The following is a 22,446-nucleotide window of genomic DNA, read 5'->3' as shown; positions in this document are numbered from 1 at the left end:
TAGCAAACGCCTGTAATCCCAGCTACTCGGGGGGCTGAGGCAGGAGAACCACCTGAACCTGGGAGATGGAGGCTGCAGCGAGCCTAGATCGTGCCACTGCAGTCCAGCCTGGGCAACACAGTGAGACTCCAGCTCAAAAAAAAAAAAAAAAAAAAAAAAAAAGGTTACCCCTGGGGAGTAGAGGGAGAATTGTGTTTGGAGAGGGCCCCAGAGGACTTCAGTTGCATTTGTAATGTTTGTAGTGCTCTTTTTTTGGTAATGTTTTATTTCTTAATTTGGGTGGTAGTTACTGGTATTTGTATATTATTTTTGGTACCCTTTTATGTGTCTGAAATGTGTTTAATTTTTTAAAGGGCCAGTGGATAGCATACATACGTGCTTATGTATCCATGTGAACTCTGTTTTTCATGCAGTCAGCTGAGCAAGTTGCAGGAAGTTTCTCTGAGGAACTGTGCAGTAAGTTGTGCTGGTGAAAAAGGAGAAGTTGCCGAAGCATGTCCTAGTATCCTTTTCACCGAGAGCTTGTTGCTGGAATCTGACTTTGGATTTGATGCCTGTGCCAGAGACTGCTAATTGCCTACCCCTGTCCATTCTTCACAACTTCCTTCCTAATGCAGTTCACTTTTGCTTGGTGTAGTTGGGGCCTAGATAAATTATTTACCTTCCCAGATGCCTTTGCTTGCAAGTTTGCCAGCATGACTTCCCCCAGTTGAGGTGGAAGTTTCTAGACCGGGCTCCTTGAAAGGAGGCACACTTGGCAGGGTGCAGTGGCTCACGCCTGTAATCCTAGCACTTTGGGAGGTTGAGGCAGGTGGATCACGAGGTCAGGAGATCAAGACCATCCTGGCCAAGATGGTGAAACCCATCTCTACTGAAAATACAAAAATGAGCCGGGTATGGTGGCATGTGCCTGTAGTCCCAGCCACTCAGGAGGCTGAGGCAGGAGAATTGCTTGAACCCGGTAGGCGGAGGTTGCAGCAAGCTGAGATCGCGCCAGTGCACTCAGCCTGACGACAGAGCAAGACTTCGTCTCAAGAAAGAAAGGGGGCACACTTGGTTGGCCTCTGCCTTTTGCCTGTTGCTTTTCCCCTTCCCCCTGCCTTGAGTGGATGGAATGCCCAGGGCTTTGGCAGCTGTCTAACAAGTGTGAAGAAAGCCACCTGGTACAGATTGGGAGAGCAGAAGAGGGAACCTGGGCCGCTGACAGTGTACTGGGAACCCAAGATGAATCTGCTTCAGCCCTGGTCTGTTTTCTCATGCATTTCTCTCTCTTTTTTTTTTTTTTTGAGATGGAACCTTGCTCTGTCACCCAGGCTGGAGTGCTGTGGCGTGATCTCAGCTCACTGTAACTTCCGCCTCCCAGGTTCAAGCGATTCTTCTGCCCCAGCCTCCTGAGTAGCTGGGACTACAGGTGCCTGCTACCACATCTGGCTAATTTTTGTATTTTTAGTAGAGATGGGGTTTCGCCACATTGGCGAGGCTGGTCACGAACTCCTGACCTCAGGTGATTCGCCCACCTCAGCCTCCCAAAGTGCTGAGATTATAGGCATGAGCCACACACCTGGCCTCATGCAGTTATTTTTAGTGGGAAAGACTCTGGTTCTGGTTTCATGCAGCTGAATGCACTTTGTTATAATACTCCAAAAGAGGCTCTTTATGAAGTTTGGAATCTCTTTTCTCTACCTTCTCTTATTAGTGTTATTTTTGTCATATATTGCTTTTTTGCCCATAAGCAAAAATGTTGGAGGTGAGTTAAAAGAAAATTTCGAGGATGGGTATGGTGGCTCATGCTGGTAATCTCAACACTTTGGGAGGCTGAGACTGGAGGACTGCTTGAGGCCAGGAGTTTGAGACCAGCCTTGGGAACATTGCGAGACCTTGTCTCTATAAAAAATTAAACAAAACAAACAAAACAGGGTGTAGTGGCATGTGCCTGTCATCAGCTACTCAGGAGGCTGAGGTGGGAGGACTGCTTGAGCTCAGGAGTTCAAGGCTGTGATGAGCCTGTCATGCACCGTACTTCAGCCTGGATGACAGCTAGACCCCATTTCTATTAAGAAGTTTCCTGGCTGGGCGCGGTGGCTCACCCCTGTAATCCCAGCACTTTGCGAGGCTAAGAGGGGCGGATCACGAGGTCAGGAGATCGAGACCATCCTGACTAACACAGTGAAACCCCGTCTCTACGAAAAATACAAAAAAATCAGCCAAGCCATTGGTGGGCGGGTGGGCCTGTTATCCCAGGCTACTTGGGGAGGCTGGAGGGCAGGAGAATTGGCTTGAACCCCGGGAGGCGGAACTTGCAGTGCCGAGGATCGCGCCAGCTGCAGTCCAGGGCCTGGACGGGACAGATGGAGACTCCGTCTCAAAAAAAAAAAAAAAAAAAGGAATTTCCCATGGAGGCTGGGCGCAGTGGCTCATGCCTGTAATCCCAGCACTTTGGGAGGCTGAGGTGGGCGGATCACCTAAGGTCAGGAGTTTGAGACCAACCTGGCCAACATGGTGAAACCCCATCTCTACTAAAATACAAAATTAGCCAGGCGTGGTGGTGCGTGCCTGTAGTCCCAGCTACTTGGGAGGCTGAAGCAGGGAGAATCACTTGAACCCAGGAGGCGGAGGTGGCAGTGAGCTGAGGTCATGCCATTGTACTCCAGCCTGGGTAACAGAGCGAGACTCCGTCTCAACAAAAAGAAGAATTTCCCATGGAAACCAAATAGACTTTCTCTAACTTTAAAAGGTCTTTCCCCAATTCATTAAGTCTATTTGATCTGTACGTAATAACTTTTGCAAAAACTATCAGTTTTGATCAGTTTTCTTCTGAGTGCAGAGATGCCGGGTGAGGTAGCTCTCTTTGGCACCATGCCCCGACGGTGCAGTGAAGGAAATGAGATCAGAGCTCGCCATCTGCGTGTCTGCGGTTTCAGTTCCCTTGGGGGAAGCAGCCTGGGCGTCTGTTGGGACCTGTGGTAGCTGCAACATCCACTGTCTGCCCCTGAGCAGCCTCCTCTGTGGACCCCAGCGTGCTGCAAATGTGTGGTCATTGTCAGAGCTAGGCAGCTGGGGTAAGGGGAATGGAGTGGATGCAGAAAAGAGTTTGCTAAGGAGCCAGTGCCACAGAAGTGTCAGAGCATTCTGCATTCTGCCTGGCCCATTCCTAAACTATTTCAGAAGATTGGTCATCGGGCCGTGTGCAGTAGCTCATGCCTGTAATCCCAGCACTTTGGGAGGCCAAGGCAGATGGATCACCTGAGGTCAGGAGTTCAAGACCAGCCTGGCCAACATGGTGAAACCCTGTCTGTACTAAAAATACAAAAAATTAACTGGGTGTGGTTATGGGTGCCTGTAATCCCAGCTACTCGGGAGGAGGCCGAGGCAGGAGAATCACTTGAATCCGGGAGGCAGAGATTGCAGTGAGCCAAGATCACACCACTGCACTCTAGCCTGGGTGACAGAGCGGGACTCCATCTCAAAAAAAAAAGGGGGGGGTGGGGGCCAGGTGCGGTGGCTCATGCCTGTAATTCCAGCACTTTGGGAGGCCAAGGCGGATGGATCACCTAAGGTCAGGAGTTACAGAACAGCCTGATCAACATGGTGAAACCCCATCTCTACTAAAAGTACAAAAATTAGCCGGGCATGGTGGTGCGCGCCTGTTATCCCAGCTACTTGGGAAGCTGAGGCAGGAGAATCGCTTGAACCTGGGAGGCGGAGGTTGCAGTGAGCCGAGATCGCGCCATTGCACTCTAGCCTGGGTGACAAGAGCAAGACTCCGTCTCAAAAAAAAGGACAGATGTGGCAGTAGATGGGTTTGGGAGTGCTGGCTGTTGGGTTGCTCAGAGCTGTCAACAGTGTCCTGGAGAATCAGCATGTTGTTTGTTTATACTGCACTTTTCTGGAGAAAAATGTCCCCCAGGACACGAAGAAATGAGGTTTCACGAGATAATCCAGTCACGGTTGGTGTTTGCAGATACAGTGATGAATGTCTTGCAGGTCCCAATTGAATTCTTGACAGAAGTTGAAGTATTGCTTTGGGTGCTTAATCCAGTCATCCTTTTTTGGGTTGGTCTGTCTTTGAGGTTATTTACTCGACCAGAACTAAAGGCAGTGGGAGCACTGCAGACCTGGGTATGTCAAATCTGAGGGCACTTCTAGGGGAGGGGATGAACCGCCTCCTCCCTCATGACCTGCGGAGGAGAATCTGTGCCTGGAGGCCTGACCTGTGTGTTCACGGGGGCTCCTTGAACAGTGTGTGTGGGAGGGGCGACCACATAGTGACAGCTGTTGTTCGTGGTTGATTTCAGGAGGTAGGTGGTCTGTGTGCTCTGTACAGACCTTAGAGACAATTACAACTCTAGGCTACATAGTGGGAAACAGCAGTGAGGGAAGCGTGATTGGACTTAAACCCTTCCTCAGCAGCCTAACAGCCAACTTAGCAGGGTTAATGGAAACACAGGGTGGCCAAAGTGTCACCCAGAGGCCTGGAAAGCACCCCTTGCATGAGCCTGTGTAAGGCGGTGTCAGGAAGCTAGGGCAGCCAAGGGGAGGCTGAGGAGGAGGAGCGGAGGAACAGTTTACAGAAGCCATCGTGCAGGTGTGTCCCCAAGGGTGGAGGAGGAGCCCGAGGGGACCTGGAGGGTGTTTGCCGGGTCTGGAATTTCCGGCAGCCTGACTCTTTTCCCTTCCATTTGATGCGACAGCCGCAGCAAAATCAAGGCTGTCCTGTAGGTACTCATATTACCAGTTGAAATGCAACTGCTTACGAGGGTAGACCCCATTGTTAGCTCTTGGGCTGTAATAGTCCGGGCAGCTGGCAGGATTTGGGCATGGGTAGCTGGCGACCGGGTTTGGAGTCATCCGTTTCTTCGCATCTTCTCTGCCGTCCTTCCCTTGTTCCTGACCTTCTTGCAGAGCTTCCTAATTGGTTCCCGCCTAAAATTATTTCCTTTCTAACCCATGCTTTGGAGTGATGCCGCTGGTTTTGTAAAGAAACTTTCTCCATGTTTTATGTACGTTTGATGACCCCTGTTGCATTATGGGGTGCAATGAAATGGATTTTGAATCGAGGCTGACTTGGGTGTAATTTCCCTCTTGTTCATTTGCACACAGTGACGCAGCTCTCTGACTGCTGTGCCACTGTTTTTCTGCTGTGAAATAGGAAAACAACCCAGAAATCAGCATAGCACCTGGGTCTGGTCAGCAGTGGCAGCAGCAGGGAGGGTGGTGGCTGTCCTTGCTGCTGTTGTTATTACTGGATCTTAGGGCTCTTTTTTTTTTTTTTTTTTTTTTTTGAGATGGAGTCTCACTCTTTCACCCAGGCTGGAGTGCAGTGGCGTGATCTCGGCTCACCGCAACCTTCTGGCACCCAGGTTCAAGCGATTCTCCTGCCTCAGCCCCCTGTGTAGCTGGGACCACAGGTGCGTGCCACCACGCTTGGCTGATTTTTTTTTTTCTTTTTTTTCTTTTTTTGAGATAGAGTTTTGCTCTTGTTGCCCAGGCTGGAGTGCAATGGCACGATCTTGGCTCACCACTACCTCCGCCTCCCGGGTTCAAGCGATTCTCCTGCCTCAGCTTCCCCAGTAGCTGGGATTACAGACATGCGCCACCACGCCCGGCTAATTTTGCATTTTTAGTAGAGACAGGGTTTCTCCGTGTTGCTCAGGGTGGTCTCGAACTCCCGACCTCAGGTGATCCTCCTGCCTCAGCCTCCCAAAGTGCTGGCATTACATATATGAGTCATAGTTCCCGGCCTGATTTTTGTATCTTTAGTAGAGACAGGGTTTCACCATGTTGGCCAGGCTGGTCTCAAACTCCTGACCTCAGGTGATCTGCCCACTTTGGCCTCTCAGAGTGCTGGGATTACAGGCGTGAGCCACTGTGCCTGGCCTGGATCTTAGAGCTCTTCTTCTGTCGCTGGCCAGTCCTCCTCAGTCACTTCTATGGGACCTTTCTCTGGTTGCAGGGTGTTGGGTGTACCCCGAGGCTCAGATTTGGGAGCCCTGGCTTCTTGAGAGACTTCTGGGGTGTGGCTGGCACTCCTCCACGGCCTGCCCTCTTGGACATCTGTCTCTCCAGCCGCTGCTTTGATACCTCTGTCTGGATGTCTCACAGCCATCATAGATTTAGCATGTCCAAAACTAAGACCCCTCACGCCTGCCCATCCTGTAGTTTTCTCCTCTTAGTAAATGACAGTTCCAGTTGCACAGGCCACAGATCTTGGAGTTGTCCTTGACACTCCCTGTCTCCCATGCCTCACACCTAAATCCACTGGCAATCCTGTGAGCCCCAGTCCAGAGTCAGACGCCCCCTCTGCCGTGGTCTGCCCTCTCATGCTGCTGCTCTGCTCTGGCCTCCTGGAGACTCCCGGCCCTCCTTTGTTTCCTGCAATCGTGCTCAACACAGCAGCACAGTGACTTTTCCTTTTTTTTTTTTTTTTTGACATAGTATATATCAAAGTCAAAGCAGAGTGATTTTTAAAAGACCCAGGTCATCTGTCGCTGTTCCAAAGCCTCCAGTATCTCCCGTTTCAAGCAAAGACTAGCAAAGACTTTGAAGTGGCCTGCAAGGCCTTTGTGATGTGGCCTGGCCCCTTGTCCCTTGTGACCTCGTTTCTAGTACCCCCAAGCCCATCTGCTCCAGTCACACAGGCGCCGGCAGTCCTGGTCATAGGCTGAGCTCGTTCCCATCCCAGGGCCTTTGCTCTTGTCACTCCTCCGCTGTGGGCTCCTCTCCCAGATGGCGTTCCCCCACTTCCCTCAGCTCTCTGCTCAGATGCCCTCTTGTTGGAGGAGGTGGTCTTCCCTGAGCACTGCATGTAGAACAGCCACACACCTTTCCTGCATGCCCTGCTCTGTCCCTAAGCACCGGCAGGCCTGCCTGTGACACACTTTAGAGGCCCCTGTGTCACGATCGTCTCTCCCCAGTGAGACTCTGCTTTGCCACTGTGATGCTCCTGGCCCTAAATAATTACTTGCAGAATAGACGAGTACATTGAATGATTTCCACACATACACATATTAGATGAGAGTGTAGGCTCCTCCACTAGCTGGCCCGGTCCTGCTGCAAGCTCCTTTTTCTCTGCGGGGACCTGGCTAAGCTGTGCCCCTTCCTGATGGCGCTGCACCTGCACTTGGCCCCTCACCTACACTTGTGTTGCCCATCAGCTTTGCTTTTCCAGTCCCACTGTGTTATCCTCTCTGAATCCCTGTATCGGGGCAGTTGGAGTGATACTGTTATAACTGCTTCCAGGCTACGGGACACCCTCTCAATTCCTAAGTCATGCACTTTTGAACATGTGTCCCAAGTTGACCCCTCTTATCTCCCCTGCAGATGCTATTTGTCTGGAGATTCCTATGGTAATGGTGCCTCATAGAAGGTCATGTGCTGGGGTGAGCCTTGTGTGTATACCTTAGGTGCTTAAGAAATCAAAGTTTCCCTCACTGCTTTTCCCCTCTCCTTTTGTTGGATAGTGCTAGGATGGTTTAATGTTAAGACACTTGGTTCTTTTTTCATTTGATTGTAGATGTTTGTCTCAAGTTTTGAGTATATAACAATGAACTTTTAATTTATTTTTAGTTTTTTTGAGACAGTCTCACTCTGTCATCCAGGCTGGAGTACAGTGGTGCAATCTCCACTCACTGCAACCTCCGCCTCCCGGGCTCTAGAGATTCTCATGCCTCAACCTCCTGAGTAGCTGGAATTACAAGCGCATGCCACCACACCTGGTTAATTTCTGTATTTTTAGTAGAGATAGGGTTTTGCCATGTGGGTCAGGCTGGTCTTAAACTCCTGACCTCAAGTGATCCCCCCACCTTGGCATCCCAAAGTGCTGGGATTACAGGCGTGAGCCATCGCGCCCGGCCGGATAATGAACTTTTTAGTTTCTCAGTGAAGTTTTGGATAACTTAAAAGTATTATGTACTCCTGAAAAAATTTCAAGCTAACTAGAGGATATAAAATGAAAGGTTAAAGCACTCATGCTCGGGAAATAAGAGTAACTAATTTTATGTCTTTTGTGAATCTTTTGAAATTACTGTTTCTTAACATGTGCTTTTAGATATTAGAAGGGTAGATTTGTCAAAAAACCTGTTGTCATCATGGGATGAAGTGATCCACATTGCTGATCAGCTCAGACACCTGGAAGTCCTTAATCTCAGGTATGAACTCTTGGTTGCCGAATTTTCGTGAACAATAAAAGTCATCTCTCCTTGCTCCCTCACAGCATCTCTGAGCCAGAAGGATTAAGTCTGCCACCTGGTGATGCAGGAGTTAAGAAGAAATTACTCAGGCTGATAGTGAGGGTATAGAAGTCCTCAGTAAGGTTTTCCTTTTAATGAAAAGCAGCCCCAGAAAATAGAAAGGAAAATAGAAAGGAAAAATTATTTTCAAGATCAGCCTGGCCAACATGGCGAAACCCTGCCTCTACTAAAAATACAAAAAGTAGCCGGCAGTGGTGGTGGGCACCTATAGTCCCAGCTACTCAGGAGGCTGAGGTAGGAGATCAGAAAATAGAAAGGATCAGACAATAGAAAGGAAAAATTATTTTCCTTTCTAACACAAGCAGCCTGTAAAATGGAGCTGCAGACATAGATGCCAACAGTTGAGCCAATCATGTTCAAGATGGCGGCTCCATCTTCCCTTCTCTTTTCCAGCCATGTGTACAGTAAGGAGCAGACAAGATGGCGCCAGCCAAAGGAAAAGTTCATTTACATAGTAAGATTAGGGTGGGGTGGGCAACCTTCCCGGGCTGTCATGCCTGATTGAACCAACCAGACGCTGCCTCCTCAAGTCGAACTAAAATCTGTGCATCTGGGCCGGGTGCAGTAGCTCACTCCTGTAATCCCAGCATTTTGGGAGGCGGAGGCACACGGATCACCTGAGGTCGGGAGTTTGAGACCAGCCAGACCAACACGGAGAAACCCCATCTCTATGAAAAACACAAAATTAGCTGGGCATGGTGACGGGTACCTATAATCCCAGCTACCTGGGAGGCTGAGGCAGGAGAATCGCTCGAACCCAGGAGGCAGAGGTTGCAGTGAGCTGAGATCACGCCACTGCACTCCAGCCTGGGTGACAGAGCAAGACTCTGTCAAAAAAACAAACAAAAAATCTGCATCTGCTGCCAGCATGCCTTTTTCCTCTTGGAAGTCCTGTCTCTCTTAACTAGAGAGGGCTGTTTTCCATTTTCTTTCTCTTGCCTGTTAAACCTCTGCTCCTAAACTCCTCATGTGTGTCCATGTCCTAGATTTTCCTGGCGGGAGAAGAGGAACACCAGGTATACCCAGACAACGTAGCTGCTTCACTAGTAGACATTTTTACACAGCCAGATTTTGGTTTATTTGAATTTATCTAAATTTAACTTTAAGGACACATTTAATCTTTAAGGACACATTAAATCTTTATTTATTTATGTATTTATGTATTTATGTATTTATTTGAGACAGAGTCTCGCCCAGTCGCCAGGATGGAGTGCAGTGGCGTGATCTTGGCTCACTGCAACCTCTGCCTCCCTGGTTCAAGCGATTCTCCTGCCTCAGCCTCCTGAGTAGCTGGGACTACAGGCACGCGCCACCACGCCCAGCTAATTTTTGTATTTTTAGTAGAGACAGGGTTTCACTATGTTGGCCAGGATAGTCTTGATCTCTTAACCTCGTGATCCGCCCACATCAGCCTCCCAAAGTGCTGGGATTACAGGCGTAAGCCACTGTGCCCACCTTATTTATTTGTTTATTTATTTGTGTATATATATATTTTTGAGACGGAGTCTCACTCTTGTTGCCCAGGCTGGAGTGCAATGGCACAATCTTGGCTCACTGCAACCTCCCCTTCCCGGGTTCAAGGGATTCTTTTACCTCAGCCTCCTGAGTAGCTGGGACTATAGGTGCCCCCACTGGCCCCACTTTTTGTATTTTTTTTTTTTTTTTTTTTTTTTGAACGGAGTCTCGGGCTCTTGCCACCCAGGCTGGAGTGCATAGTGGCCGGAAATCTTCAGCTCACTGGCAAGTTCCGCCTCCCTGGTTTAGCCATTCTCTGCCTCAGCCTCCCGAGTGCTGGGGACTACAGGGCGCCCGGCCACGTCGCCGGGCTAGTTTTTGTATTTTTAAGTGAGACGGGGTTTCACGTGTTAGCCAGGGATGGTCTCGATCTCCCTGATCCGGCCCACGTTCTCGGGCCCCCCCAAAGTGCTGGGATACAGGCTTGAGCCACCGCGCGGTAGCCTACTTTTTGTTATTTTTAGTAAGAAGGCAGCGGTTCGCCATGTTGGGCCAGGCTTGATCTTGAACTCCGACCTCAGGTTTTCCACCACCACCTTGGCCTCCCAAGTTGCTGGAATTACAGGTGTGAGCCACACGTTCCCGCCTCTTTCAAGGGACACTTTAATCTTTAAGGGCACATTGTTGTATAGCCTTGCAAACCGGTCACATGAGGAATTCATGAATAAGGAATGTGGTTTTAACTTTTATCAGGTACGGGGATGAGTTAGATTGACATTGAACTGCAAGATCTTATTCTTTTTAGCCTGACCATAAAGATGGAAGGTTGGGGGAGGTGATATTTTGGAGATTGCGGAGTAGGAGAGAGAGGTGGATATTACTAAAAGTGCTTGTTTATTTGAAATTTGAAAACTTCTAGCGTTTAACTTGCGTAGGAAATGAGTATTCATTGGGATACTGTTTAATTTGTTCTTGATAAGATTTTTTCATTAATCTTCTGTTTTAGTAATGTCACAGTTTTCCAGGCCTTCCTGAGTATTTGATTTGTTTTAATCTCAGAACCTAACTTTCCAAGGGCTTAGCCAGGCTTCCTCTTTTTTTTTTTTTTTTTTAAACCTAAAACCTAACTTTTCAAGGGGTTTGCCCGGGTTCCTCTTTTTTTTTTTTTTTTTTTGTTGCCCAGGCTGGAGTGCAGTGGTAGGATCTCGGCTCACTGCAACCTTCGCCTCCCAGGTTCAAGCGATTCTCCTGCCTCAGCCTCCCAAGTAGGTGGGATTAGAGGCACCCGCCACCACGCCCGGCTAATTTTTGTATTTTTAGTAGAGACGGGGTTTCATCATGTTGGCCAGGCTAGTCGTGAACTCCTGACCTCAGGTGATCCATCTGCCTTGGCCTCCCAAAGTGCTGGGATTACAGGCGTGAGCTACCACGCCCGGCACAGGTTTCCCCTTTCATTCTTAAACCATTTTTGCATAGACAGGTGAGTATACAGTATAGCAGGTAGACAGGCCTGAATGAGTTGTGCTCCCAAATAGAGCAAGTAGGGGTAATTCAACCCATGGTGTCTCATCTTCTGGAAATATGGGCTTGTGTTTTTTAATAGTATCTTCTTTCAAAGTGACTGTCAGGATTGAATACTTTCTGAGATTAGGGTTTTGAGAAAGAATTTAAGGGGCAATAATTTCATCCATCCTCCTAGCCAAAGGGCAGACTCCATGTTTAGAGAAGCAAAATTCTAGCCCACGATTCAGTGTATCAGTAAGACTCTGGAGAACAGGACTTTGTTTTGCACTATCCAGAGCCATGTCTTGTGAAGCTGGAAGCTCACCTTGCAAACCTTGCCTGAGTTTTGGGTTTAGGAAGCCTGCAGCCACATACGGCTGCCCTAATCCTGTGAAAGCATCTTTACACAGCTGATACCAAAAGGTTGTATATTGTAAATGTTAAAAATTAGGTAGTCTTGATTCACTTGAATCATTAAAAAAGTGATTTTTTAATATAATTCTATTTTAAGATTGAAACAAATCAAACCCCTTAGATTAAAACCCAAGTTGTTGCTTTCAACGACTATTTCAGTTGGGTTTACTGTACAGAAATAAGTATATTGTATCTTCTTTTTCTACACAGTGAAAATAAACTAAAATTTCCCTCCGGTTCAGCATTAACTGGAACGTTTTCTGCACTGAAGGTTTTAGTCCTCAATCAAACAGGAATAACGTGGGCTGAGGTAATCATATTTCTTTGGTTTATTACACATTAATAAGCAATTAAAAATGTTTGATTTAGTAGGGAATTGAAGTATAACTGTGGCTTCGTTTAAATCATCCCAATATCTATTAATAGATAACAAGATTCTTTAAAGTGTCTTGTAAAAACGAGTTAAAAGCGCATCGTAGTTGAGTTTTGCATCTAGGAATCCGTGTCCTCTCTCAGCTCACTTGGACTTGTTCTGGGGCCTTTATAAACAGTGGCGCTCCGTTGTGGTATGCACCAAGGATGTGCTGAGCTTTGAAAAGCCGTCGTGTTAGCTATTGACTAGCTCCCTGAGTTTTCCTGTAAGTTTTTTTTAGAACAGAAGCCAAGGAGTAGAAAGATTCTCACATCCCTTTCTTGTTAGAAGTTCGGCTTTTGGAAGCCACTGTTCATTTTATACAGCTGGGCTCCAAAGTAGACTTGTGGGTCCTCGGCACAGCAGCATTTGGGACTTACGTCTGGCAGTACAACTTCCTCTCCTAGGCGTACTGACTTCACACACCCAGAGCATTCCACTGTCTTTTTTTTTGAGATGGAGTTTTGCTCTTGTTGCTCAGGCTGGAGTGCAGTGGCGCGATCTCGGCTCACTGCAACCTCTACCACCCAGGTTCAAGTGATTCTCCCGCCTCAGCCTCCCGAGTAGCTGGGATTACAGGCATGTGCCACCAGGCCCAGCTAATTTTGTATTTTTAGTAGAGACTGGGTTTCTCCATGTTGGTCAGGTTGGTCTCGAACTCCTGACCTCAGGTGATCTGCCCACCTCGGCCTCCCAAAGGGCTGAGATTACAGGCCAGAGCCACCGTGCCCAGCCCACTTTCATTTTTATTTATTTATTTTTCTTGAAGCAGAGTCTTTGCTCTGTTGTCCAAGCTGGAGTGCAGTGGCGCGATCTCGGCTCACTGCAACCTCCGCCTCCCGGGTTCAAGCGATTCTCCTGCCTCAGCCTCCCAAGTAGCTGGGATTACAGGCGCCTGCCACCATGCCCAGCTTATTTTGTATTTTAGTAGGGACGGGGTTTCACCATGTTGGCCAGGATGGTCTTGAATTCCTGACCTCAAATGATCTGTCTGCCTTGGCCTCCCAAAGTGCTGGGATTACGGGTGTGAGCCACCGCACCCGGTTCGGGCATTCCACTTTCAAACCAAGGGTGTAGAAATACATTCCCAGCTATGTTCACCCAGGAAGTGCCACAGAGGCTGTTCAGTGAGAGACAGGTGGGTCCCTTGTGCCCTTAATATGCCCACGGAGCCTCTTTCCTAGGGCCCCTCCTCTGTGAGGCACTTACTCCCTCTCCAGGTGTAGATGCAGCTGGAAGACAAGAAGGGGCCAGGCACTGGGGCTGACACCTACAGTCCCAGCGCTTTGGGAGGCTAAGGTGGGAGGATCACTTGAGCCCAGGAGTTTGAGGCAGCAGTGAGCTAGGACTGCACCTTTGCACTCCAGCCTGGGCGACAGAGCAAGACCCACCTTCACCCTCCAAATAAACTAGGAAGGGCACACAGAAATTCAGGTGGTAGAGATGACAGTAAAGTTCCAGTGAGAAAATTTAGAAATAGTGAGGCTGGGCATGGGGGCTCTCACCTGTAATTCCAGCCAGCACTTTGGGAGGCCCAGGCAGGAAAACTGCTTGAGGCCAGGAGTTCAAGACCCACCTAGGCAACATAGATCCTGTAGATGCTATATATATTATTATATATAATTATGTAATAATTATATATAATTACATAATATATAATAATTTTTTGTAAAAAAATTTTTTTTTGTAAAAAAGAATTAGGCTCATGTGCAGTGTGGTAGCAACAGGCACGGTCTTGACATGCAGAAAGATGCCAGCAAGTTCGTGGACCTGTGCATGCGGCAGAAATGCTCCACCAGCAACTGTGTCATCAGTGCCAAGGTCCATACATCCATGTGGATGAACGTGGCCAAGGCCAACAAGGTCACGGGCAGGTTTAACAGCTAGTTTAAAACCTGTGCTATCTGCAGGACAGTTTGCAGGATGGGTGAGTCAGATGATTCCATTCTCTGGCCATGGCCAAGGGCGTTATCTCAACTATTTTGTTTTTGAGATGGAGTCTTGCTCTGTTGCCCAGGCTGGAGTGCAGTGGTGTGATATTGACTCACTGCAACCTCCGCCTCCTGGGCCAAAATGATTCTCCTGCCTCAGCCTCCCAATTAGCTGGGATTACAGACGTGCACCACCATGCCTGGCTAATTTTTTGTATTTTTAGTCGAGATGGGTTTTCGCCACGTTGGCCAGCCTGTTCTCAAACTCCCGACCTCAAGCAGTCTGCCTGCCTCAGCCTCCCAAAGTGCTGGGATTATAGGTGTGTGCCACCATACCTGGCCATTTTTGTATTTTTAGTAGTAATGGGCTTTCATCCTGTTGGCCAGGCTGGTCTCCACCTCCTGACCTCAAGTGATCCACCTGCCTCGGCCTCCCAAAGTGCTGGGATTACAGGCATGAGCCACTGTGCCTGACCTCAAAGAACTTTTGACTGGAGAGAATCATGGATGTAGGATATTTGTTGTAAATATATAATGAAAACTTTAAAAAATAATGAAAGAAGAAATAACTTGAGAAATTTATGGAAGGATATGAAAAATTAGCATATCCTTTACAAACCCAGATTGGCATTTAGAATTGAGGAAAGGTGTTTAACATCAATTTACTTCTTTTGGTTAAGCAAATTCTATCAAATAGTAATACGTGCAGTTAGTATCCCCTGTTCCACCCTGTGCCTTACCTAAACCATGCATTGACACCTACCTCCAAGGCGTCAGAGTGCCCATAGTATGTGCCCCCACAGCATTAAAACGCACTCCTTTAACATTTTATTTATCACCCCCCACCACCATTCCAGGCCTGAAACAGTCTTATGAACTGTCCATGAGGCACTTGTTTGCTGAAACAGTAACTGAGCTGAATCCTTGTGGTGGTTCCTGTGAACACCCGGGAAGAAACAGCCAACAGAGGCCACCTGAGCCTCAACCAAGTTTCTCTTCCAGGTGCTGCGGTGTGCCGCGTGGTGCCCAGGCCTGGAGGAACTCTACCTCGAGTCTAACAATATTGTCATTTCCGGAAGGTAACTAGGGCTTACTTAAATGCATCCATCCCCATTTAGTCATCATTCTGAGTAAATAAATGGTGTCAATTATATCTAACCTTAATTTTTAGAAGGATTTGCAAACAAGAATTAGGAAAAATGCTTATTATTCATTGCCTTCGCAAATTAGAATCTCACTAATTGGTTCTAATCAAAGGAAACTCGTCAGAATTAAGTATCTGTGAAGACGTGAGTTACGTTAGTTTTGCATCAGTGTATTAACTTGCTGCTTGCTGTTTCTTTTTTTTTTTTTGTTGAGACGGAGTCTCACTCTGTCACCCAGGCTGGAGTACAGTGGTGATCACGGCTCACTGTAACCTCCACCTCCTGAGTTCAAGCGATTCTCCTGCCCCAGCCTCCCGAGTAGCTGGGATTATAGGTGCCTGCCACCACGCCTGGCTAATTTTCTTTATTTTTAGTAGAGACGGGGTTTCACCATCTTGGCCAGGCTGGTCTTGAACTCCTGACCTCGTGAGCCATTGTGCCCAGCCAATTTGCTATTTCTAAATGGAAGTTCTGTAGGATATGCTATAAGGATTAAATAATGTATTTTTCATTAGCATCATCTGTTTCAGGTCATTGTACCAAAGTACATGTAAAACCTTGTTCTCTGAAATATATTGTTGCCTCATCTCCCTTTTTTTTATTAACAATATTAAATTACTATGTAAAATTAACCTAATTGTGGGAGAAAATTTACAACAGATTCTGAATTAAAGGATTCAGAATCTTAAAGGTTGTCGTGTACAGAAGGGTTTCATTATGTAGGCAAATGCAGGTGTGGTTTTTTTTTGCGATAGAGTTTCATTCTTGTTGCCCGGCTAGAGTGCAGTGGGGCCATCTCGGCTCACTGCAACCTCCGCCTCCCTGGTTCAAGTGATTCTCCTGCCTCAGCCTCCTGTGTAGCTGGGACTACAGGCACAGGCCATCATGCCTGGCTAATTTTTGTCTTTTTAGTAGAGATGGGGTTTCACTATGTTGGCCAGGCTGGTCTTGAACTCCTGACCTCAGGTGATCTGCCCGCCTCGGCCTGCCAAAGTGCTGGGATTACAGGCGTGAGCCACCGTGCCTGGCCTGCAGGTTTTTTAAATTAAATTTTTTTATTTTGAGATAATCATAGATTCACATCAAGTTTTATAAGAAATGATACACAGATATCACTTGTACCCATGACCCAGGTTCCCCCATTGGTAACAAGTTGCAAAACTATGAAATAGGATCACAGGCTAGGTGGGACATTGACACCGGCAGGAATGTGTGCATTGCCAGAGGCACCCCTCGGGTTGCCCTTTTACAGTCATATCCACTTGCTTTTTACCCTCAACCCTCCATCACATCAAATGCAGGCATTTTAAGGCTGTATCTTTGAAAATAATTAAAAGAGAAATTCACGGTGAAAAAATTTTATTTTCCATACAGGCCAACAGATGTTCTCCAGACAGTCAAGTTATTAGACCTTTCCTCTAATCAATTAATTGATGAAAATCAGCTGTATCTGATAGCCCACCTGCCCAGGTAATTTGCCTCTAAATGCCTGATACAATAGTGTTCAGTCAATTTTAGTGAAGCAATTTTGTATACTATGTATGCTTTCTCAGTAGAAACGTGGTAACAATGATGAAGTTTCTAAATTGAGTAATTCCCTTTGGAAAATTTTCATTTGAATTCATTTAGAAAATTTACTTGTGAACCCTGTATAATGTGGACTATGCCTGTACCAGATAATTTGAAGAATGAATCATTGGACCCTCGTGATAACGCCGAGGGTCTTCATTCATTAAACTCCGGGCAGTAGACCGTGTCTCTTTCCTCTGAGACGCATTTAGCACCTGACATAGCAGTAGGTACTCAAGAACCATTAGGTGACTATAGAGTCATTAGAATATGGGATAAAGAGTTCACTTTGCATGTCCTAAGTTGGACTTTATGGTTTCTAAGTATTTTACATGGGATTAAAAACCTAGGGTGTAGAAAAAAATTTACAAACCGAGTCTGCTTGATACCCCATAGCATTTTAGATTGTTCTGTGTAATCAAATTTTACATTTTGAATTTCAGGTTAGAACAATTAATCCTCTCTGACATTGGAATTTCTTCTATACATTTTCCGGATGCTGGAATTGGTATATAAGATTAGTAAAGTTCCATCCTGCCCCCCCCATACTATACTTTAGCTACTTCTTTCACTTCTACTGTGTAACTTCATTCCTCTTTTTATAGGGTGCAAAACCTCCATGTTCCCGTCCTTGCAGTACCTTGTAGTAAATGACAATCAGATATCACAAGTAAGAGCTGCTTCGGAGTATGCCCAGCACACTGTTGCCTCTTTCCATTGTCATGGCAGAGTTTGGAGGTTCCTTCTACCAAAAAGTAAAAAAAAAAACACCTAAATCAAAAGAGAAATGCCTCCTCAGCGTGGAACTCCTCATAGGAAGCCAAAAATATTAAGAAAGAAATTAGTTCACTTCACACCTAAGTGGACTTCACACTCAAACGGCACATTAATAGAGTAAAAGTGGCTGGGCGTGGTGGCTCACGCCTATAATCTCAGCACTTTGGGAGGCCGAGGCGGGCGGATCCCCTGAGGTTGGGAGTTCGAGACCAGCCTGACCAACATGGTGAAACCCCCATCTCTACTAAAAAAAAAAAAACAAAAAAATACAAAATTAGCTGGGCATGGCAGCACATGCCTGTAATCCCAGCTACTTGGGAGGCTGAGGCAGGAGAATCGCCTGAACTCGGAGGCAGAGGCTGCGATGAGCCAAGATCACACCATTGCACTCCAGCCTGGGAAACGAGCGAAACTCCATCTCAAAAAAAAAAAAAGAGTAAAAGTATGTGGTCTTTCTAGAGGGGGTTGCTTGGTGCACGATGAAATTCTCTGCCTCAGATTAGAAGTAGGGACTTGCTTTCCTGTCGCTGGTTCAAACTTCTGCAAAAGTAGCACGAAACATACTGCTTTTCATTTATTTCCTTTTGCTGTGTTTCAGTGGTCATTTTTCAATGAGCTAGACAAGTTACCAAGTCTACGGGCTTTGTCCTGCCTCAGAAACCCCCTGACCAAGGAGGACAAAGAAGCAAACGCGACGCGGCAGCTCATTATCGCCAGCATTGGCCAGCTGAAGACCCTGAATAAATGTGAGGTGAGCACTGGCGTCGTGACTAGCTATTGTTTAGACTAGAAAAGAAATGATTTTAGGCCACGCGCCATGGCTCAACGCCTGTAATCCCAGCACTTTGGGAGGCTGAGGCAGGCTGATCGTTGGAGTCCAGGAGTTCGAGACCAGCCTGGGCAACCTGGTGAAACCCCCATCTCTACAAAAAATACAAAAATTCACTGCGTGGTGTTACATGCCTGTAAGTGCCTGTAGTCCCAGCTGCTCAGGAGGCTGGGGTGGAAGAATCACCTGAGCCCGGGAGGCCAAGGCTGCAGTGAGCCATGAACACGCCACTGCACTCCAGCCTGGGCAATGGAGTGAGACCCTGTCTTAAAAAAGAAAGTAAAAAATTATTTTTGAATATTGTAAAGGAGGTGAGATGTAGCTTTCCTTGGAATGGTAAAAGATTAGCCTTGTGCAGTTCCATCATAACGGTTCTTTTCCAGCTCCTCAGGAGAGAGCAGTGAGATCAGTGTGCTGTCGTTTGAGGAATCCAGGCGGCTTCTCCATGTTTTCAGGGAATGTAGGCAGAAGGGACAGAACCACAGAGCTGCTTTCTCTTCTCCTTCTCAGCTACTCTTCCCCATAAAAGTGGGAAGCCCATGCCTGTCCTTGCCAGCACTTCTGTGCATTCACTGGGAGTCAGTCAGCTCCACCAGGGCAGGCGCCTCCAGGCAGACCTCGGGGAGGCGACCCATGGTACCTGGCATAGTCCTGAAACTGGCCTACGTGCAAGTACTCTCATGAATTAAAAGCGTAGGCCAGGCATGGTGGCTCACGCCTGTAATCCCAGCACTTTGGGAGGCCATGGTTGGTGGATCACGAGGTCAGGAGACCAAGACCATCTGGCTAACACGGTGAAACCCCGTCTCTACTAAAAATACAAAAAAATTAGCCGGGCATAGTGGCGGGTGCCTGTAGTCCCAGCTACTCCAGAGGCTGAGGCAGGAGAATCATGTGAACCTGGGAGGCGGAAGTTGCAGTGAGCTGAGATCACACCACTGTACTCTAGCCTGGGCGACAGAGCGAGACTCCATTTCAAATTTTTTAAAAAAGTGCAAAACAAATTCTTTTTTCTTTTCTAATAAACCCCTGAGTTCTGTCAATGTTAAAAAGAAGAGTGAAAACTGTATCTTGTCCCTCTCAATTTGATTTTTCTCTGCATGTGCTGTGGAGGAAGGACAAGGTGCAAAACGCAAAGGACTTGTTAGAAAAGTCTAATAGATTTGTTTTATGTCACACCAACATAGATTCTCCCCAAGGAGAGGCAGACAGCTGAGCTTGACTATCGAAAAGCTTTTGGAAATGAGTGGAAACAGGCTGGTGGACATCAGGATCCGGACAAAAACAGACTCAGCGAAGAATTCCTCACAGCCCATCCGAGATACCAGTTCCTCTGCCTGAGTACGTGCGTATACGCTGGTGGCCTTCAGGTGGTGGATTTCCAGCTGGAACAAAGTGTTGCCGTTGGGTATCGAAAGAGTTCTCATGTTGCTTTTGCCCTTCTTCCTTTCCTGGGCTTTTTCTGTTCATCTGAATGGACCATAGGTACTTTCCTGGGGCGAGGGCAGCAGGGCAAGAGCGGTGTCTTTCAGCAGGAGGAACCTGGGAGACTGTTGATGTTCTTGAAACGGAGAGAGTTGCATTTAGGGAAGGGAAAGCAATTTTTTTATTTTTAAGAGATGGAGTCTTGCTCTGTCGCCCAGGCGGAGTGATCTTGGTTCACTGCAACCTCTGCCTCCCGGTTTCAAGTTATTCTCCTGTCTTAGCCTCCCAAGTAGCTGGGATTAGAGGCCCCCGCCACCACACCCAGCTAATTTTTGTATTGTTAGTAGAGATGGCCAGGCTGGTCTCAAACTCCTGACCTCAAGTGATCCACCCACCTTGGCTTCTCCAAGTGCTGGGATTATAGGTGTGAGACACCATGCCCAGCAGGAAAGCACTTCTTTTTCTTTTCTTTTTTTCTTGAGACAGAGTCTTGCTCTGTCACCCAGGCTGGAATGCAGTGGCACAATCTCAGCTCATTGCAACCTCCACCTCCTGGGTTCAAGTGATTCTCCTGCCTCAGCTTCCAGAGTAGCTGGGACTATAGGCGTGCACCACCATGCCTGACTAATTTTTGTATATATTTTTTTGAGACGGAATTTCGCTCTGTTGCCCAGGCTGGAGTGCAGTGGTGCAGGCTCACTACAACCTCCGCCTCCCAGGTTCAAGCAATTATCCTGCCTCAGCCTCCTGAGAAGCTGGGATTACAGGCGTCTGCTATGACGCCTGGCTAATTTTTTTTGTATTTTTAGTAGAGATGGGGTTTCACCAGGTTGGCCAGGCTGGTCTCAGAAACTCCTGACCTCAGGTGATCTGCCCGCCTTGGCTTCCCAAAGTGCTGGGATTACAGGCGAGAGCCACTGCGCCTGGCCGGCATCCATAGTTTTTAAAGCCCCACAGGTAATTCTAATGAACAGGAAAGTTCGCATGAGAGTGTAGTTCTGCAGTAAGCTCTCATCCCCAGGGCTCGCCACCAAGGCTGGCACTTGGCATGCACGGTGGCTCGTTCAGTCCTCCAGCCTGGTTCTTCAGGCTTTGAAGCTAAGAATTCATGAGCCTTTGTCCCTGATGTACTTTCCATTTTGTTTTGCCTTCATTATTATTCCACATTTCGCTTTTATGTGATTTTCCTTTTTTATATTTCTTAATGCAAGAAGCTCACTGCATAAACGCTTTAGGCTTGAACAGTATCTTTAAGGAAGAAAAGCAGCCTGGAGGAATCCCTTTCAAATTACTCCATTAGCCGGCCCAATTTCCTGGCCACGCACCGCTCCTTGAATTCTAAATCACTTGGGGGTGGGCAAGGGAAGATTCTGAAGCAGCTGGCCAGGTATTGTTGAGTATTTCACTGCTCAGAATGCTAGAAGACAGAAGCACAGATACATGGGGGATTTAGAGAAATTTTGTCACTGTTTGGCGTAGAGCAGGAAAAAAGTACTGCTTTCCTCCTCTCCTATGGAGGCTGTGGTCCAGGCCGAGGAACTGGTTTGCAGTGTGGTACTGAGCGCCCAGCCTGGCACTGCACGGTCTGGTTGCAACTTGGGGAAGGTGTCTTGTGGATTGTGTCTCAGGTGGCACCAGGTTTCTCTCAGCGCAGAAAGAACTGTTACCAAAAGTGACACTCGGGGAAAACATTTGAAGTATTTGAGGGCAGTCTTCTCTTGCTAGTTTGAGTCAGGACACCTAAGGAACAATGATGTAATACACATGTAAACACGTTGCTTTTCATTTATTGTCTTCTGTTGAGTTTCACTGATCATTAACAATGAGCCAGATCAGTTACAGAGTCTGCAGCTCTGGGTAGACAGACGATTCTGCCCTTAGGAGTGGTGGTTGTCTATCACTCCTAAAAATCACACTGAATAAAGGCAGCTCCATGTGTCCTGGGAAAGGCACAGGCTGTCTGGATACTTACCTATGCTTTTTTTTTTTTTTTTTCTTATAGTCGCCTTTGGTTTATCATTCATCTCTTTTGATTTCTTAAACAGAATATGGTGCACCTGAAGACTGGGAACTCAAAACACAACAACCATTTATGCTCAAAAACCAGCTACTAAGTAAGACGCTCAGATTCAAATAGTTTATTTGTATTTGAGTCCTTAGGTGCCGAAACAGATAGTGTGTTTCTCTTAAGTGTGTATCTCTTAAGTACTTAAGTAAATGCTTTGAGTTTTAAATGAATTCTTTTTTTTTTTTTTTTTTTGACAGTCTCCCTCTGTCCCAGGCTGGAGTGCAGTGGCGTGATCTCAGCTCATTGCAACCTCTGCCTCCCAGGTTCTAAGTGATTCTCCTGCCTCAGCCTCTGGAGTAACTGGGACTATGGGCATACACCACCACACCCAGCTAACTTTTTTTTTTTTTAATTGAGACGGAGTTTTGCTCTTGTTGCCAGGCTGGAGTGCAGTGGCACGATCTTGGCTTACGGCAGCCTCCACCTCCCAGGTTCAAGTGATTCTCCTGCCTCAGCCTCCCAGGTAGCTGGGATTACAGGCATGCGCCACCATGCCCAGCTCATTTTGTATTTTTAGTAGAGACGAGCTTTAAACATGTTGTTTAGGCTGGTCTCGACTCCTGACCTCAGGAGATCCACCCGCCTTGGCCTCCCAAAATGCTGGGATTAGAGGCGTGAGCCACCACACCCAAAGAAATGAATTCTTTTTTTTTTTTTTTTTTTTTTTTT

At 47.2% G+C, this 22,446-nt stretch overlaps 1 protein-coding gene across 6 annotated transcripts in view; it reads left to right on the top strand.

The window, feature by feature from the left end:
• Positions 1-22,446, top strand: part of TBCE (tubulin folding cofactor E) — a 94,835-nt gene that overhangs the window by 64,785 nt on the left and 7,604 nt on the right. For 4 of the 6 annotated variants that reach the window (XM_017862250.1, XM_017862249.1, XM_017862248.1 and 1 more), the window contains 10 exons: positions 414-502; positions 8,048-8,147; positions 11,832-11,931; positions 14,967-15,043; positions 16,484-16,579; positions 17,122-17,186; positions 17,284-17,348; positions 18,054-18,206; positions 19,472-19,625; positions 21,755-21,823. In XM_017862250.1, the coding sequence (XP_017717739.1) occupies positions 414-502; positions 8,048-8,147; positions 11,832-11,931; positions 14,967-15,043; positions 16,484-16,579; positions 17,122-17,186; positions 17,284-17,348; positions 18,054-18,206; positions 19,472-19,625; positions 21,755-21,823 (968 nt within the window). Of the gene's footprint in view, positions 1-353; positions 503-8,047; positions 8,148-11,831; positions 11,932-14,966; positions 15,044-16,483; positions 16,580-17,121; positions 17,187-17,283; positions 17,349-18,053; positions 18,207-19,471; positions 19,626-21,754; positions 21,824-22,446 lie in introns of all 6 variants that reach the window. The other 2 variants (XM_017862253.1, XM_017862252.1) reach the window with 1 other exon arrangement.

The sequence above is a fragment of the Rhinopithecus bieti genome, unplaced genomic scaffold (assembly GCF_001698545.2).
Source record: "Rhinopithecus bieti isolate Rb0 unplaced genomic scaffold, ASM169854v2 scaffold_57691, whole genome shotgun sequence".
Classification (NCBI taxonomy): Eukaryota; Metazoa; Chordata; class Mammalia; order Primates; family Cercopithecidae; genus Rhinopithecus; species Rhinopithecus bieti.
The sequence above is the reverse complement of the archived record's forward strand: the minus strand, read 5'-3'. Positions and strand labels throughout refer to the sequence as shown.